At 40.6% G+C, this 13,729-nt stretch overlaps 2 protein-coding genes across 2 annotated transcripts; both read right to left on the reverse strand.

Annotated features, from left to right (window-relative positions):
- Positions 1 to 705: 705 nt before the first annotated feature.
- hoxa13b (homeobox A13b) lies at positions 706 to 3,325 on the reverse strand. The gene is made up of 2 exons (XM_079276304.1): positions 2,655 to 3,325; positions 706 to 2,408 (listed from the first exon to the last, which is right to left on the reverse strand). The coding sequence occupies exons 1-2, from the start codon at positions 3,286 to 3,288 to the stop codon at positions 2,170 to 2,172; spliced, it is 873 nt and encodes a 290-aa protein (XP_079132430.1). The 5' UTR covers positions 3,289 to 3,325; the 3' UTR covers positions 706 to 2,169.
- A 3,848-nt stretch (positions 3,326 to 7,173) lies between these two features.
- Positions 7,174 to 13,555, reverse strand: hibadhb (3-hydroxyisobutyrate dehydrogenase b). The gene is made up of 8 exons (XM_079274758.1): positions 13,467 to 13,555; positions 12,311 to 12,471; positions 12,110 to 12,219; positions 11,900 to 12,021; positions 9,252 to 9,385; positions 8,990 to 9,066; positions 8,728 to 8,884; positions 7,174 to 7,820 (listed from the first exon to the last, which is right to left on the reverse strand). Exons 1-8 carry the CDS (start codon positions 13,534 to 13,536, stop codon positions 7,662 to 7,664), a joined length of 990 nt encoding a protein of 329 aa, XP_079130884.1. The 5' UTR covers positions 13,537 to 13,555; the 3' UTR covers positions 7,174 to 7,661.
- Positions 13,556 to 13,729: the final 174 nt, after the last annotated feature.

Consider the following 13,729-nt stretch of genomic DNA (forward strand, 5'->3'; position numbering starts at 1 on the left):
TGCAACAGGGTTCCAAAGAGACTCCATTTAAACAAGGTAGAAGAATAATTACATCAACACGAGCCCCATCGTTCCCAAACAGTGAATAGGCAAAATGCTTCTAAAACAATTTCAATTTTCTTTCTAAAATGATTAGCATCTGTGCCATCTAGTCCGGCTTCTCAGTGCTCGTGAGCAATACGACGAACCTGCCTTGCTGTTGTTAGAAGAGTGAGACAGTTTGGAGGTCAGTGCAATGCCCCGCTAGTATTTAATGTTTTAATTTGATAGAAGAATCGGGAATATTTGACCCTGGTTGTTTTAATTAGTTCTAACGATTATGTGAGTCGATATGTGATAAGATAATATGGATAATAATAACGCAATAATACAATTATAATATAGCGTTTCATTATAGGTAAGGCCAAATAGCAATACTGACAACATAAGTAACGAGTTGAGCGTTGTAGCGGAGGGGTTGTTTGGACGGGGATGAACAGGCCCGTTCAGCAGCTCTCACACACGTTTCATATCATGAGGGTTAGTTTAAATCTAGTGTTGACAAGTCGATTTTCACTTTAAATTTCGGTTTCAAAATGATATTCTTTAACACAAAATCAAAACATAACTTGGAGAACAGGTCGTGTGAAAACTTTAATTGTATACGCACATTAAAACAGACTGCAACTTTAATAGTGAGATGTTTTCGATTGAGTATCAATTAATTCATGAATGAGAACATGAATTGGATAATGTTTTAAAAAATGTAAGGGGCATTTTAGTGACGAAATGTAACATTGCATTCAGCAAAAAAAGACGTTTGCACATGCAAGAAAAGAACCTGAAGCTGCGAATTGAATGAAAACGGATTGTTTTGAGAGATAATTTTTCATTCCCAATTTCGAACAAATGATATCACCAAGAAAGAAGAATTAGTTAACAATTAGCTGTGTAACAAACATATACCATAACGATTATAATCAGTGATTATGGGCTTTGGGCTGCCATGACTTAAAAAAGCTTCATCTATTATATTTTGTCAAATCTGTGCTAAGCTAACCCTTCTCCCACAGCCCTAAACATATTTGAGATATTTTATTGAAGAAATAAAGTGTTTTACCTTATTTGTCAAAGTTGAAATATGACACATTTTATAAGGTTATAAATAAACATTTTTCGCTCTCTCACACACGCTGTGCTGACTAAGCTTTGCCACTAGATGGCGACATAAACCCTTAATGGCTGAAGCCCAAAGAGGCTCTGAGCTCTTGCCGGCCTGTTGCCCTCTGCACGCTCATCAGGCTTTATGAAGCCTATCCTTGATCGATCAAGCCTCCATGTCCAAAAATATGAATGAAAATGACAAGATCACGCTGCATCTCTCAAACATTTATTGTCAAAAAAACTATTATACTGCTATTGCAGTCAAACAAAGGGGGAGTAGATAGTTGCAGTCAGATATTATTTACATGTTTAAATATGCTTACATTTTCAGTACTCTTTTTGACTGACAGACGGAAATTGCAAAGGCCAGTCTGTTGACAGCAGAGTTTTTTCTGAGCAAAACCCTGTGTTTAGAGATGGAAAGGCATGGGATGTAACTCACGAATGAGTTTGTTTAAAGAAATGAATTATGAAGTGTTGTAGGCCACTCTTGCCTCTCTAACAACAGAGTAAATATGTATGGATATATATATATATTATTTTCCTCTTAAATTAATGCTGAAAATGTAATTTTTAAAATATTTCTTTGGTTAATGGTTTAATTTTGCATGGTTTCATTGTGAATATGGTATAATGAATGTGCCAGTTTAGCCCTATTTGTGTACCACTGCATCACTGTCTAAATAGGTATTGTGAAACATTCCAGTCTTCATTTCTGGATTGGATTAAGTGGAATAAAAGCGCAAGATTGCTCGGGGTGTCTCGTGCCTTTAAGGCCGACTGTCTTATTGTACGGTGGATATTTTTAAGGAGATCATGCATCCATCGCAGAATCGCCCTGGTCACCCATTTCCGATCTTCTGTCAACAGGCCGCATCGACTGGTTCCAATTAAAATGTGAGGAAGGAAAAGTGTAGGTCAAAACAGAGCCGCTCTGGCGAAGAAAGAAACCGTTCATAATGTAATAAATTATAGCGCAGCTTTTTCGATGAAGGTCCTTCAACTCCTGGTTCAGTATGTCCAGAGCTAACTGGAGCTCTTGAACTTGGTGACGACTTTCTTCTCCTTTACGCGCCTGTTCTGAAACCAGATTGTCACTTGTCTCTCTGTCAGATTTGTCTGCGCGGATATCCTCCTCCTTTTGTCCTTGGTGATGAATTTGTTGGCGGAGTACTCCCTTTCCAGTTCTTTGAGCTGCACCTTGGTGTATGGCACACGCTTCTTTCTCCCACGGCGGACAGAGCTGTCTCCACCAGATATATTATCTGTGGACAAAACAAATGAAGAATCACATTTTATTCTGCTCGTCTGCATCAGAGAGAAAACGAAAATATTTTTTACATCTTCTCTATTATATTTTATTCTTTCAAGCGCATTGTTGAATATCAGGAGAGAATTAAAAGCTTTTTACATTTGACATTGTATGCAAATATTCGTGAACGTTTATGTGTATATATTTGTGTGTGTGTATATATATATATATATATATATACAATATTTAAAAAAAATACCTTGTAACGAGGATTTCCACAGAGGATTTGACTGCGGCTGCTCCTTGGTGCAGTAAACTTGACCACTCCAACCATTGGTCATGGCCCATGGCTGGTAGGGCTCCATGGGCAACAGAGATTCATGTCTTGGCTCAGATGGAGCACTCAGCGCAGGTACGACAGGGACGTCCAAGTAGCTGGGCTGGTAAGGAGCAGAGGAATAGCCCTGATAAAACGCAAATTCCTTTGCCCTGGTTGAGAACTCCTCGCCAGAGACCGATGAGTCCATGTATTTATCGCCATAGCCAGAGGGCTGCGCGCAAGCCTTGACGCTGCCGTGTGACATCCTACACGGGTAATAACCGCTGCCAAAATATCCATAAGGCAAAGATGCATTGGGCGAGCTCTGAGTGGCAGAACAGGGGCTGCATTGTTTGCCAGGCTCCCCCATGCCAGAGACTGGCACCTCACTCGCAGCGTAGGTGGTGCTCGGAGCCAGCGAGGTTGGATGCGCTAGCAAATTCCTGCACTGGTTTGCAGCAAAATTGCCTCCAGTGAATCCTTCCATGTTCTTGCTTCTGTCCTCCAAGCCGTTGTCGTAAAGAAACATCACCGGGTCAATCCAGTGCGAGTGGAGGAGTAATGAAGCGGTCATAGCATGCCCTACATCGAGACGACTAACTCTTTTTCAAAATCCCCTCGACTGAACAGAGACAGGGACAGAGTAACGATACCAACACGCCTGAGTCCATAAAGATCGCAAGGTTATTGGCCAGGGCCAAACACGTGATATGCAAAGGCGATGATAAACATCGAGCCATCAGATAGTGCAGATCAAGCTGTATACTTGTTAAGATGTACATAGCCACGTGTTATGCAAAGAAGCCCTAACGGTATATTTTTCTTAACATCGATATATTTGGATTTCAAACTGAGAGAAACATTGATGTAGAGGCAATCACAAAGTGCCATCACCAAAACGCTTATTTGGTGGATTGGCTACTACAACGCGTAACAAAACTACATGCTACATGTATATTTTTATGTCGAAATTGATGCGTAATTACGCGTGCCATTTCGGTTGCACAAGCTCTTACTCTAAGAGTAAAGCAGGAATTATTTCAGATATGTTGATTTCAAATAGTTGTATAGTTTTATGTCTAAAGATTGAAGATTTCTAGGCACTGTCACTCAATAGATACTAAGCGTAACACCATGTTCTTAAATTATCTGGCTTTTAAGGATTAGGCAAGTATTTGTTTTAAAGAAAATAAAGACAGATCGATGTGTTGTGGATACATTTAAAATGCATACTGTAGCAACATTAATAAATGTGGATCATTCTCACATTTGGCACTGCAACGTGGAAATGTATAGCCACCAGTTTAGTATCCGCTAAAATACCAAAAGCATGCCACTTTTGGCTGCACTCTTCCAGGGTTGGACGCGGCTGGAGGCCAAGGTCAAGTTGAAAGTTGTAGTCTGGCCAAATAGGCACTCCATGCCAGGAAACACCAAGAAGAAACACAGAAGAGGAGGTTTCATCAACAGACTTGTTCATTTTTAAAAAAGAGAAGATTCATAACTGTCTTCTATTCTTTCAATAATCCAATCGGACTTTGGCGATGACAAAAAAAATCTATTGGCATTAAATGGTTAAAATAAAAGCTCAAAATGATTTATTTTATCCTTCTAGTGTAAAAAAGGTGACTTTTAGGAAGACAAACTGCTCTTCGACCATTATGCGTAAAATACCTCTATATCTGGGCTCCTGTTTTCCAATACGCAGGAAGCTAAAACACTCTTGCATTGGCCACATATACAAACAACTCCTTCACGAATTTGTAGTGCAAGAACAAAAACAAAATGTGAAAGATGTTGCCTATAAATATCACTGAAACACTCAGCTGTAAAAAAAAAAAAAAAAAAAAAAGGTTACATTAGTGTCAAACTAAATATTGTTTTACCTTCCAGAGTTCATTTTTGTATTACTTTTCTCACGTGAGACCACAGACGCAGAGACATGTAAAGCCACAGTTGAGTACATTTTTATTTTTAATGGAGTTTTCCCACCTTTTGAGGCTGTAAATCTTTATGGGCCAAGTTCATAGCTTGTAGGCAAGAGGTCTACATTTCAGGTAAAATGCATAATGTTTTATGTTCGTGAATAGTTTCATGTCTGATTTTAGTTTGTGTTGCATTGTTATGATACCCGACAGATGATAGACGAATCGGCTTTCTTATTTCATGCATTTTTAGCTACAACATTGCTAATACTTTCTTCAATTTCGCAGGAAACCGACTTAGAGAAAGTGAGTGTTGGCTGGACAGGAATCATCTCGGCCCAAATTCAGCCACGTTGTTCTCACATGAGAGGGCGGCTGTCTGCCTCAAACAACAGGCTGTCTCAACACATAGCAGCTGGCGGAACGGGTATGAGCCAGTTATAGGAAAACGATGATCCATATAAAGATTGCAAATATGTCAAGAGTATGACGCATTTCATTTGTTTGTTTAATTCTCATTTCAATATGTACGCACTCTCACTCTCTCTCTCGCTCTCTCTCTCTCTCTCTCTCTCTCTCTCTCTCTCTCTCTCTCTCTCTCTCACACACACACACACTCTCTCTCTCTCTCTCTCTCTCTCACACACACACACACTCTCTCTCTCTCTCTCTCTCTCTCTCTCACACACACACACACACACACTCGCTCTCTCTCTCTCTCACACACACACACACACACACACTCGCTCTCTCTCTCTCTCTCACACACACACACACACACACACTCTCTCTCTCTCTCTCTCTCTCTCTCTCTCTCACACACACACACACACACAACCACACGCACACACACACACACACCAGGATATTATTCGCAGACATGCAAATTACGATACTTAATAAAGATACATCTTGTTAGTTTACATCATAAGCGAGCCGTTATTATAGTAACGGTGACGCCGTTAAAGAATACAAAGTATTGGGTCCTCTTTGTCATACGCAAATATAACTTATTTCGGTCAAAGTCTAAACGTTGATGCCAAGTTACAACAAATAAAACTACAATTTGTATTTAAAGTCTGAAATATACAAATGTAAAAAATAAAACATTTTGACCCATTGTAATCAAATGAACAAAAAAGCATTTAAGTACGACGGATACAAGTCACTTGATTGTTGATTCTAGTATTTTTAACAATTTTGACTTGCACGAGGAGTCTGATTTTAGTTTTTTTTATTATAATATAACACCGTGTGGCTTTGCACTGGACAGGGAGGCGACTATTAAAACCGCAGAGACCTGAGTTATTGCTTTGAATGCAACATTTTATACAAATAATACAAAACAAACTCCGGCTTGTTGAAACGGCTGGAATTTGAATTGCGAACAATTTGGACTAAGAAAACAGCAAATACATTTCGTGAAAAGTAATCAGTGTTGGGACGCAACGTTAAACTAACCTGCACTAAATGCATGGAACGAAATATCTAGGTGTTCATATGCAAAAATACAGAAATAAATCTGTATCATCACGGAGTTTCAGGACAAAAACAAACAGAGTAAACGCAAAGCCATTCAAACGCGTTGAAGAAGCTATCGAGCACGAGGGATGACGTGCGAGCAGCAGCAGATGATGTCAGATCTGCGTGTGGCACCGTCTGCTGGAGGCCTGAGACCAAAGTGCTGCACTGTTTGCAGTACCTATCAAGTAGATGGCAACACAACTCTTAGCCTACAGTGCTTAATGGACTTTTTATGGGTTTGTCTTGTGATCGCATGACCTATGGCACCGTGGCCCCTCAGTGGCTCTTGGCAAACTAGATCAGAAACATACCGCCCTCCTGGTCTGGCCGAGGTGGGGATAGAAAAGAGGTCGACGTGCCAAAATGATCGAAGCGGCATGCATCAGTCGGTCACAACTTTGTTTCATAGTTTTAGGCAATATGCAATGAAACATATTCAAATCTTAATTAGAGGGGAATTTGTGTTGGAAAATGTTATTGATGCTAAAAATAAAAAAAATGGATGGAACTACATGCACACGCGTTTTGGCCACGTTCATCTGTGCCGAGCTTCGCATCCCGCCGTTGCATCTGCTCAGCAGCCAACGTTTGTTCAACGCTTTATCGTGACTACTGAATCCGTGGGACACGCGATGCAAATATGACATTTGGGGATTATGTAAGACTAGCACTCAGCGACACGAGGGAACATTTTGCAGTGCGTGTCCACTTAGAAGTAAGTTAGAATTTACATTTTCATCTTGATCATTATCTTCATTCTCGGTGTCTGAGGTTTGGCTGCACTTGGAGTACTTACATTCGAGGCGTGCACGCTAAGCGCTTCCCCTCGAATCAGTGACGGTTATTGAAACAAAAACAAGTTTGTTACTTGAACAAACCAGCAGAAATCACTGAATAAATGGTGCTTCCAGGTGTTTGATAGAAATCTGTTCATATTTTATATATTTAAGTTCAAGTTAACATCCAGATACAGAAAAGAAAAATGGATGAAATCTTAAGTTGGTAAAATCATTGTTCACAAAGTTTAAGACAATTTGTCTTTATTTCCCAACAGGATATGATATTAAAACTCCAAAGTAACAGTTTCACCGTCAATAGAAGTAACAGCGTAAACAGAAAAACATAAAGCAACATGAAGAAATGATTACAAACAACAGACAATAGATGAATATGTGAAGACTAAACCCTTGCAGTTGTTAAGCTTTGACAAACAGAGCTAACTTCTTGAAAGAAGATCTGCAGAGCTGCCATTGCTTGACAGTCTACTACTTTTGTATCCACTGTAGCCACTGAAAGGAGTGCTGCATTTTAAGTAGGCTAGATCACACAGGAAACATGATTTCCAATAGGACAGAAGTGCTCACACGCTGTGTTGGAGCTTTCTTGGTTTCATGTCTTTTACAACTTTGAAAAAGAAAGTCCTCGGGGCGAAATGCATCCTAACTACGCTATGTTAGTCCTGTGCAGGGCCAGGCTGTGGACGGGGTGGAGGCTGAAATTACTGGCCCTCCTCCTCACGCAGGAACTGGAACACGGAGGAGAAATCTTTATTGGCATATCCGCGTGCGCACATCATCCGGTAGATCTGATGGGCTAAGGAGCCGAGAGGAACAGGAGTCTTTGTGTTGGTGGCCGTGTTCTGTGCGAGGCCTAGATCCTGAAAAAGAAAAGCAGAAACATATGCTAGAAAAACCAACGAAGCTGATAATTAAATTCGAAACTAAAACCACCAGTCCACACCACAGAGAATATGTGTTGTAATAATATGGGCTTGATTGCCTTTTAAGAGCGATGTAAACTTCACTGCATCATTTTAAGTGGCGTGATCTAAGAAATATATTCCCCCCCCCCCCCCCAACACTGTCACTTACATCCCGGTCACATGCAACGCATATAACACAGAAATGAATTCTTGGCTGACTTTTTCTAACTCCGATACATACACAGAGAGCTGCAGGAATGATTCCTAAAACCCCAAAATCACTTAAAATGTTTAACTTCCGGCTCCCTCACTGCCAGGTCAACGGTTTTTAATAAATGGTTTTCTGAGTTAGCTTTCAACACAAGCTTGAGAGATAAATAATATATCAAATATTGAGTTAAACTGTCATCATCCAAGGACTAGTGCGCCTTCACAGCCTCATTGTGTTTACTCATGCGACCGTGATGCAGTTAGTTTATAACGTTTAATTCTGCCGTTAGCATTCACGATTCAAAGACCACTGAAGTGGTGTTCATTTGTGAAGATTGTCTCGCTTAACAAAACATGTGAAAATAATAGAGCTCATTTCCCACAATAATCTAAAATCCAATGGAAAACTCCCATTAACTTTCTATACATAAGTGTATGTTTTTGCAACAAAAACATTGGGGCTAATAGGAACAAATGATATCTCCCCCTAATAAGAGGGAAATAAACCGATACAGCCATAGAACAAGCTATATTTTCTTATATTTGTGATGCCGCGGTCAACGTGTACAAACCTAAAGATGAAATGATTTTGGCAACACTAATGCGCAAACATATTTGCAGCCTCAGCAAAGGAAGAGGTCACTAAACTGACCTTTGCCATCAGCTGGGTGCCGAAGCCTCCCTGGTAGTTATTCCCGGACGGGACTCCCTCCATGACTCCAGGCACAGGGTTGTAGGTGTCACTGGACCAGCACCGACCTGAACTCATGTTCAGGATCTTGGCCAACAGTTTGGGATCAAGACCAAGTCTGTGAGTGAAGATACAATCCCACGTTACTTACGCAAAGTGTCTTGATGCTGCGTCTGTCGTTATGATTTATACTCTGATATTTGTAACCATGAGATTTGTTCACCTGACTCCCAAGTTCATGGTCTCTGAAGTCCCAATCATTCCAATGGCTAGAAGCATGTTGTTGCAGATCTTAGCAGCCTGTAACATGACGGCAGTATATTAGAATTCAATAACCACGTTAATTACGCGTATTTTGTGACTCCATTTTTAGATTTGATTAAACAATTCACCAACAAGTACACACACTATCTACCATATTTGCATATGAAATTTAAAAAAAACTTTTTTTTTTAAATCTGACTATCCTGGAAAAAGGGGCCTACCTGCCCAGTTCCAACCTGACCGCAGTACACCACATTAGCTCCCATGCAGGTGAGCAGTTCTTTGGCTGCAGTAAATTCCTCCTCTGCACCTCCAACCATGAAAGTCAGTTTACCCGAACTGGCTGCACCCACACCTAGGGACGCAAAAATGATAATCCACAATGAACCATGTGCCAGCATGCAGAGATGGTGGATATATATAGATCTTATCTCAGTACCCGTCATTCTCCTGATTGACAAAGCTTTCTTTGGAACATCAAGATGTGGTACAACCAGAATAGTTTGAGTGAGATGGGGAAGACACTGAAACACACGTTTAAATGTCTGTGTTGCATGTCGTTCCCATCTCTCTCCACACATTTCTAGTCAGCTCTGCATCTATTGACTCTCTAATGAAAGGAATGAAATGCAAAAGAAAAGTTGTCCGAGGATAGTGCAACATAAATATGGACATGCTTCCTTTAGAAGTTTGGAACTACAAGGACTAACGCACTGTATATTTAGGGAACCAATGAATCAAAACTGAAATACAATGTGCCTCACATACAAACTAACGAACGGGAAAACTATTGCATGTAAAGGTTAAATTAATGCTCTCTCTCTCTTGCAAGTCTGTCCAAAGCTTTGGGACCCTGTTGGAAAAAGTTTGGTCAGCCCATAAGTATTTAAAAGCAGCCGTTTCTGAAGCCATTTGCACATTTGATGGTGCATTCAGGCTCACATGGCGTTAAAAACTCAGTAATATACAATAACCAGGTGCAGGCCACATGTGTGCCAAGAAATTAACCAACATAGTCTTCCAATTAATCTGAAAGTTTACAGGAAGACAATGGAGAGAAGCCAAGGTTGGTGTTACATTAGGTTCCCCTCCCTAGTCCCCGTGAGCCGTCTGCCAGCAGCATTTAGTTCTGACTTGACGCTGCTGGAGTCAGCAGCGAGGTACAACTGTCAAGCTGAGAAATAACTAAAGCTCGGGTAATGGATTCTAACAGTTTCTACAGAAAAGCCGTCATTTAAAAAGTATTACCAACCGAGTTAAGGTGTCAATGGGACAGAGATTTCTGCCATTCAGTAGAAAGTACGGTTTGATCAAGAACTTTTTTGGAACATAACCAACTTCTGACAGACATGCAGTCGAGGATCGAGATGAGAAACCTCAAATGTGAAGGTTGAAGAGTTGAAGTAATTACCTACATATAGGCAAGTAATTAAAATATATATATTTTTAACAACTTCATATTATACAAGTTATGATGGGTAATTGAAGTCTGTAAATCTACTCGCGCACGGAAATTCCCACACACAAGTATAAACTCCTTCTTAATATATATTTCTCTTCTTTACCAGCAGTTAACCGGTCCCCATTCTGCCACTTCAGACCTCTATACTCTAGGCTTTGGTACGTAAGCATTCCAGTCTATGGAAAATGAAAGATGGCCCTTATCTCATCTGGTTCTTACATTTTTTTCACACATCACACACATGCTGACTCAATTATGTCCCCATGTGTGCTTTTATGTCTAAACGTTAACCACACTGGATTAAACAGTCCCCATCATGCCACTGTGCTTCTGTTGATTTCTGTCTGACCACTGAAGATGTTCAAAAAGTTTCATTAATGTGATTGACATGATATATCAAAGTATGACACACGCTTCAGTTTGAACTTGTTAAACTGCCGACACCACACACACACACACAAGTTCAAGGCAGAGAGCTGGACAACTTTAATCCATGTGCACTACCACAGGAAGGAGGCATATCAATCATTACTAATCTTTAGGGCCGGGCTATAAAATGGAGCAAAATCAATTCAAAGAAAGTGGCTGTCTTGACGTTGACGAGGCCAAGTTCAAACAAGCTGTGTTTCTGTGTGGACCCCCAAGAAAGTGTGAGCGCGCACACATAACGGCATGGACCATTTGTGCAGGCAGAAGCTGCTCCTCCCCCTCCTCTTCAGGGATCACACTAATGTTTCTTCACTTGAACTGTCGGGGCAAGTGGGTCAGAAATCTACTTGCACAAAGTCAATTCTTATTTGCCCTGCCACAAATTGTTTTATTTATTAGTGTTTATAAAATAACAAGGCCCAAAGTAAATGGTCATGTTTGATCTTTATTTATGTTAAAGAATCCGGAGTTTCACTCACATGCTCTGAAGCCGCCCAACTAAACTCCTGTTTCTAGGATAAATGAAAAGCTCGCTTGGGCTTCAGCTCAGAAACTTCGTTGTTACCCGTCTGATCTGTGGATGTGCAACTCTCAACAGAAATGAGAAGGAAGCGAGATGGCTCACTCTTTAGCTCCTTGCATCATCGGCTCCAGAAAAAAAAACTGCTTTTAATAAATAAATAAAAAAAGTTTAATAAAACTCACACCTATGTATTACAGTGAGGGCTGACTAGATATTAGAAACACCTCTTTATAATGCAATACAGTTTAGAGCTACAAAATGATCATGAAGTTGAATCAAACACCTCTCTGAAATATTCTAAACCCAAATCAAACATTATTACCTTTGTAAAGAGGTATTTATTGTATGTATTAGGCTACATCTGTTTTAGGGAGGTGAAGGCCAGGCGTATGTATTTTGAGGTATTGTAATAGATAAGATAACACTTATATCTCAAACAAAAGTGTAAAATGTACCTCCTGATACAGGTGCATCCATGAAAACTGCCCCCATCTTCTCAGCAGCAGCAGCCATCTCTTTTGAAACAGCTGGGTCGATGGTGCTGGAGTCGATGAGCAGGGAGCCTTTCTTCACCTTTCTGTTGAGAGACGTACACGACTAAGACTCCGACTTAAAACCTACGAGGTTATTCTGCACATACTGAGAGAAACAAATGTTAAGCCTACTTCAGAATGCCATTGGGTCCAGTGTACACATCGATGACATTGGGACTAGAGGGGAGCATGGTGATAATGCGGTCAACCTTATCTGCTACCTCAGCAGGATTATCCACAATCTGAGAAAACACACAAAAAAGGTAAGAAGAAAAAAAACGGGTGAAAACTGTATGAATATGAAAAAGGCTCATGTACATTTTACACTCCCACCTGAGCGCCCAGCTCCTGCACTTCCTTGCAGGACTCCGGGAACACGTCCGTAGCGATGACCGGGTATCCGTGCTTCAGCAGGTTCTTTGCCATTGGGTTTCCCATGTTGCCCAGACCAACGAACCCCACCGATGTCTTCAAGGCCATATACCTAGTGGAGACTTAAACACAACAGCCAAATGCAGCAATGATAATACACGGCATCCTTATAACATAGTCAAGAATAGTCAAGCTGTCTTGTGTCCCCCAACACTGGGGATGTAATATCTTGGCTTGTATTATATAATATATTATATATATTTAATATTCTGTAAATAATAACAATAAAAATCTACAACCCAAGTAATGAAACCTTTGTTCAGGTGTTCATGTTTAAATTTAATTGAGGTAGTTTATGTAATTCCAATGTGATTGCCCTTCACTGCCAAAGTCATCTAATCTAATGGCGTCAAGCATTTTCAATATTTACTTTGCAGTTTGTTGATACGCTCTTGTAAAAGACAAGCAAGCTTATTTAATTTGAATAAATAACTTAATACTGGAGCTCATCTTCACACTAGTAACAAACAGATACCATGTGAGGTTGTTTTACGACCAGTAGGTCCTCCAAATACTAGCCTTGTTGTGTAAACTGAAAGTGAGTGCGCACTAGAAACATGAATTACTTTTTTTTTTTCTTGTTATGTAAATAAAACATGATTCTTGTGTTGACGCTCCGATCGTCGGTTTAAATGCCTCCTTAAGAGCCACCTTCATCTTTCTACAATGAATTGACATGACAAAGTACACAGTGACTGCCATTACATAATATGGCTAAAATAAAGACGCAGGACACAGTAGGACAATTGCAACCCTTCAGCGTTTAGAAAGGTTGCAGAGGAGAGCTCGGGCTGCTAGCCCGTAGCTCTGTCACGTAAACACAACGTCATTTTGACAGGAAAGCTCATTCACCAGTAAATTGTGAACTGAAGCCACTGAAGCAGCAGCTACACCCAGTCTAGCTAACATAAACATGTCCTCAAACTTCCTTTACAACGAGCATTTCCCGGAAGAGTATCGTCTCCGTGACACAAAGAGCCTTTGTGTAACAACCACATCTTCTGCAGTAAAGTAAGAAACACACAACGATAACACGGTCCAAGTTTGTTCTCCTTACCGAATGCAAAGTCAACATGCTTGCAACACTTTCCACCTAGGTACCGGGACCCTCTCAACACAGCGGCCATGCTTCTTTCCTATTGATCTTACGTGTGACGTCAGAGCACGCACGTCAACGGCGTTTCCTGCGTCCAATCAACGAGCAGACATGCGCAGAACGGCCTCCCAAATCGTCGCAGATCCAGCCACTGAGCTGCAGGGGCGGGCCTGTTTCCGCATCGACAGATTAATTTGTTACATGCATTTTGTGCATATTTATGA

This window comes from Melanostigma gelatinosum (assembly GCF_949748355.1).
Source record: "Melanostigma gelatinosum genome assembly, chromosome: 9".
In the NCBI taxonomy this organism is placed as follows: Eukaryota; Metazoa; Chordata; class Actinopteri; order Perciformes; family Zoarcidae; genus Melanostigma; species Melanostigma gelatinosum.